The sequence below is a fragment of the Hakea prostrata genome, chromosome 4 (assembly GCF_041222555.1).
Source record: "Hakea prostrata isolate BN-2017 chromosome 4, UWA_Hpros_2, whole genome shotgun sequence".
In the NCBI taxonomy this organism is placed as follows: domain Eukaryota; kingdom Viridiplantae; phylum Streptophyta; class Magnoliopsida; order Proteales; family Proteaceae; genus Hakea; species Hakea prostrata.
The window spans coordinates 14,514,893-14,520,659 of NC_142603.1; the positions used below are offsets into that span (position 1 = coordinate 14,514,893).

General features: G+C 33.2%; 1 protein-coding gene across 1 annotated transcript; it reads right to left on the reverse strand.

Annotated features, from left to right (window-relative positions):
* Positions 1-513: 513 nt before the first annotated feature.
* On the reverse strand, positions 514-966 carry LOC149018105 (uncharacterized). The gene has a single exon (XM_089153846.1). It carries the CDS (start codon positions 964-966, stop codon positions 514-516), a length of 453 nt encoding a protein of 150 aa, XP_089009972.1.
* Positions 967-5,767: the final 4,801 nt, after the last annotated feature.

Here is a 5,767-nt window from a genome sequence, read left to right on the forward strand (position 1 = left end):
CCAGATTCCAATAGAGATAGGAGTTTATGGTACTGATCTGTAGTGAAAGATGGCGCAACAACAGAAGGGACCATAGTTGCAGCAAGAGAGTGAACCATTGGAGATGGCAGTGCGGTGGACTTCGTAGCACGTTTGGGAGGATACCCATGTTTTTTAAAACAACGGGATTCCGAATGACCATCCAAGCCACAAAAGTCACAATGATAGTGTTTCTTGGTACCATTTTTAGAACTATATTGAGGAGATGTGGTAGCCAAGGCAGAGTGCGTGAGAGCGGGAGCAATAGCCTCATGAATTGTGCGATGACGCTCCTCTTGAAGTAAGAGAGAATAAACACGATTCACCGTTGGCAAAGGGTCCATCAAAAGTAATTGGCTACGAAATGAGCCATAGGAATCATACATTTAGTCCCATCAAAAATTCAAGAAGCTGATCTCTATGAATAAGATCAGAATGCTTCTTTAGAAGACCACATATGCAAGGTGGTAGATCATTATACGAAGAAAGCTCATCCTAGAGCCCTTTGAGAACCGTATAATAAGAAGCCAATGAAGACGTGCCTTGTTGATGGGTGGAAATGGCACGACGAATTTCAAAAATGCGAGGTGCATTTTGTTGAGAATAATGAGCCTCAAGGTCGTCCCAAACCTCATAAGCAGTAGAGGCATAAATGACACTATGAGCAATATCAGGAACAAGAGCATTGACAAGCCAGGAAAGAACCATACTGTTAAAGCGGATCCATTGAAGAAGCAAAACTGAATCAGAAACAAGTTTTGAAAGAGAGCCGTCAATAAATTGAAGTTTGTTTTTCGCTTCAAAAGCCATATGCATAGCACGTCGCCAAGTCGGATAGTTATCACCCTTCAATGGTTGGGTGACCAAAATGGCACTTGGATTGTCCGAGTGATGAAGGAAAAATGGAGAAGAGGAATCCAAATCAACAAACTTAGTATTGGTAGCCATTGAAGAGGAGGTAGACGATGAGGAAGCAGAAGACGTGGTGAATAAAGATGTAGAATCGTGTTTAGGCCGATACCATATTAAGACACAACCTCAATAGTAGAAAATGGTTGAATGATTTCATATGAAAGAACCTCAAATATATAGACAACATACATCCCATGCTGGTAGGTAATTATGAACAATAAAGGAAAGATATAAAAGATGGAAATACAATACAAGGAAATGTTTGTATGAAAATATAATACATGGAAATGTTTGTATAGCAAATATAATACATGGAAATGTTTGTATAGAAATACAATGTATGGAAAGAATTCGAATTGAAGGAATGAGATGGTATGGAAAGAATTCGAATTGAAGGAATGATGAATGGAAGGAATTCAAATGGAAAGGATTCAAATGAGAAGAGCAAATAATATGGAAATAATTCAAATGAGAAACAATTAGGGAAAGGATGAAAAATCATCCTTAGCACGCCTAATAGTATGGGTGACCGTTGGAGGGGTGGTGGTAATCAGTTCTAGGAGTTGGGTTGGCATGTTTTGTTCTACTCTAAGCCAAGTGCTTGCCCTGGCGTTATGGGGGAAGGGGAGTGTGAGGAAAAGTATTGTGATTACGGTGTTTCCAGCTTCAAACTATGGGCTATTTTGAAGGGGGTTGTTGGAGTAGTGTTTTGTTCATATGTTCTATGATATGGATATTGGCTTGGCCTGCTTGATATATGTTTTGTTGATTTTCCTTAGCCAAGGGCAGTAGGTGATATGATGTGCTCAATTGTTGTAAGTCGTCCATCTCTCAACGCTTCCCTCCTGAATCAATCTTTCCTTTGTATCTATATCCAATTTTTTTGCAGTGTATGTATTTGTTTTTAAAACCTCCATTCCTAATGCAAGTTTTATATGTACAAGATGCAAGTTTCCCCCTTACTTTTAAAGGTAGACTGGCTGACTGGCTTTTGAGTGTTAAGAAAGGCTTCTGGAATAGGTTGTGCTTTTGACCTTCAAAAAAAGGCTCCTGAAATGGGGGTTGTTCGAATTATATGTTGAACCTGGTACACATAGTTGGCAACCTGAAATTGAATCCTACATTGTTCCTGTTAGATTTTACCATATCGTGCCTGCATGTATGGGTGTTGTCGAGCACCCTTGAATTTGACTACACTACAGGAATGCAACGAAAACAGGAAGGAACCAATCGAACAGTCAATCAATGTGGTTTGGCATGCATTCCAGTTTCCAATTATTCATTCTTTTATCCGAAGCTAATGAATGTTGCGGTTTGACCATTTGCAACGTTAGCAAAGAAATCAAATGTCTAATATTTGTTGGAAAGAAAGTCTTTACTAAATGATTAAGTTTTAAAGATGAATTACTCCGTTGTACCCATGCAAACCTAGATGTTATATCCCTACTTAGGATCTATTAACTATCTTGCAAATAAAAGAAGCAATAAGCCTTCTTACTTCAAATGAAAGTACTTCCTATTAACTATCTTGCGAGTAAAAGAAGCTATAAGCCTATAGAGTCCTGGGTCCCAAGTCCTCTATAAATGAAAGCGTGATCTTATATACGGTGCAACCAAATTGAAATAAAAAAGAACTTTATGAGTCTTGTGCACGGGGAGGGGGTATAGAAGTTATATTCTTTCTTTGAATACCTTTGAGAAGGACTTGTCTTACAAGCCTAGAAAATCCTTGGTCACAAGACTCTTTCATTAGGATCATTTTCATTTAACTTTCCTTTTTTGCGTGCGTGCATGGCATGCATCCGGCAGTCGGATGTCATGCTGTTAGTATTTGGTTGGTTTTTTGGTACCATAGGTAGGGCATTCAATGGCAGACTTGTAGATGCATGCCTTGCTCAGACGCCGAGAATTTTGAATCCTCCGTTGTCCACTGGCATTTAATAACTTTTGTCCCACTTAGCAGACCAGCCTAATGAGAATTTTACACACCAGGTGAGGCGTTGACCTGGATTAAATTTTTTGTGTCTTCTTTTGCCCCTCCAATGAATATTTGGTTTTTCTTTTTTTCCCCAAAGTAGAGTAGATTGATCAAGTTACGTTGAATTCTTACTCTTGTCTTAGAAGACTGATATCATGGGAAAGTAATTTTAACCCAATAAACAGACTGATATCAAGAGAAAGAAAATTATTATTATTTTTTTGGGATATATGATTTTTATGTATATATTAGAGATAGAATATTACATAATATACCGTTAGGTAAACTCGAAGTCACAACTTCTTCACTAATGGTGTTCTTACCAATTGAGCATGCCAGCAATGGTTTAAGAAAATTATTTAAAAAAAATAAAATAATAGGTGATCATATGACTTTTGAGTGTAGGATTCTAGATATAAGGATACTGGCCAATAGTCATATAATAAAATAAATCCGAGTCAATTAAATTTGGATTTATTCAAACTTGATATTTCTTTTTAAAATATATGTGAAGAGAGTATGACTCTTAATAGTCTTGATCGTATTTCATGTTTTATTAGACTAGATTATGGTGATCCGTACACTAATAAAAAATTGACTTTCCAAATATATTCGTTTTTGCCCTTTTTGGGTAGAAAATTGTATTCTTTAGTTGCTTAATCTCCATAGTTAGGAATTATGTATTTCAATTTTTTCCCCTTATTATTTTGAAGTAAAATTCGTTCTAATATAGAAAGTGTTATAAATAATATTGATTGTAGATGTCCATCACCCCCAAAAAGATAATATTTCCAATTGAAGATCTCAACTACCTCAGCATGCAATCTTAGTGATTCACATTCCCATCTTAATAGAAGATCACTGTGATCTCAATACACAGTGTTGACAGTCAATGTTTTTATTATATGCACCTTCTATCTTTTGGCGGCAATCTATCATTCCATATCAAGATCATCTTATTGTGTACAAGAATTGTATATTGTGTTTCTTTGTAAACTCTGATATTTCTATATTAAAGAAAATGCTACTTCTACTATAAATATGTAATGCACTCAACTCAATGTACAATTTGATTGATCTCGTTCTAGTTTTCTTCCTTGTCTCTAATATATTTTATTTATTTTATAACACATTATCAACACAACTCCGCTCATAAGTATTGCATTTTGAGAAAAAGACGAAATAATTACCGTTCTTATAATGTAAATAAATAAGAGAATAATAAAGATTTTCAATAGAATTCTTTAAGGAGTAAATAATTTGTTATCGATGTGGTATGAAAGCCATTAAGCATGTATCTGCCGTACTCCACAATATTTCGTTAAGTTTTGTCAAGCATTAATTAAATGAATGAAAATAATGTGGAGATAAATTAGATTTTCTAAAATAATGATACTGAGCAAATTTTGCTTGTAAAGAGGATGATTTTGATAGCCTCATAGATACTGTAAACTCACTTGAAGATAATAATTGAAGATTTTGTTATGTTAATGCTGTTCAAATAAAAATAATTTTGTTATGTTGATAGCCTCATAGATACTACACATCTAGATGCTGTAAACTCACTTGAAGATAATAATTAAAGATTTTGTTATGTTAATGCTGTTCAAATAAAAATAAAATTGAATATTATGTTAGTTTGTAATTTTTTTCCCCTCAAATTTCAAATCATATGTTAGTTTATCTTAAATTTAATCTTTTTCCTTCTAATTTTTTTATTGACTTTCTATATATCTTTTGATGTATTTTGTTTCATTTTGATGAAGAATGTGAATATTTTCTAGTATACTATAACACATTATATTAAGAGAAAAAAAATATTTATTTTATTTGAGGATGCGGAAGTCAATGTTCATACAATAATTGATAGTACAACATTATTTGAGGGCTCTAGAAGAGCTAATCTATTATTACCGGGGAGATCGAATTGCTATAGATAATGCATTATTTTGTAGTAAGTCTCAAAGAAATCTATTAAGTTTCAAAGCTATTAGCTAAAATGACGATTAGATTGAGACTACAAATGATTATAAAATTGAATATCTATAAAATATATAAAAGTGTTAGATATTTTCTCATAATTTGTATTACACGAATATTTGCATTGTTAAAACACATATAAAAGAACATTGATTCCAATAGTTTTATTATTTGGCATAATAGGTTGGACCATTATGGATCAAGTATGATGCGAAAAAAATTATTAAAAATTTATTTTTCATCTATTAAAGAACTAGAAGATTTTTCAATTAAATAAATTTTCTTGTGTTGCTTGTTCTCAAGAGAAATTTATTATTAGATATTTACCAACTAAAGTTGAGATTGAACATTCTGCATTTTTGAAACGTATGCATGGTGAAATATCCATTCACCCATCATATGAAATATTCAAATAATGGGTAATTTTCATCTGGACCCCCTGAGGTTTGGTACAGGTCACTTTCAGTCCAGTTTAAGTTTTCTTTTGCATATGGCACCCCTGTGGTTTCAAAAAATGATCAAATAAGGACAAGTTTAACAGAAAATGTTAGTTTAATAATTTTTGTGACAAAAATACCCTTGTTTTATTTTCAATTTATCTGTTTTAATTTTTTTCTTTTTAATCTATCAAAACAAAAAACAATTAAAATAAAAAAAAATTCTCAATAACGATTTCCTGGTAAATTCTATACATCCATTGAGATCTCACAGAATTTCCAAGGGACATTAAAAAAAAAAAAAAAAATGTTGCACAAAAGTATATCTTTAACAGTTTCTTTTATTTGGTCATCTCGCTACAGGAACTAGTTCAGAAACCAAAACTTCAAATCTCCCAGCAGAATGCAGGGAGATCCAAAACCAGACGAAATAAAATATTCA

Excerpts from the sequence above, each read along its gene's own strand:
- LOC149018105 (XM_089153846.1), bottom strand. The coding sequence starts at position 966 with ATGGCTACCAATACTAAGTTTGTTGATTTGGATTCCTCTTCTCCATTT.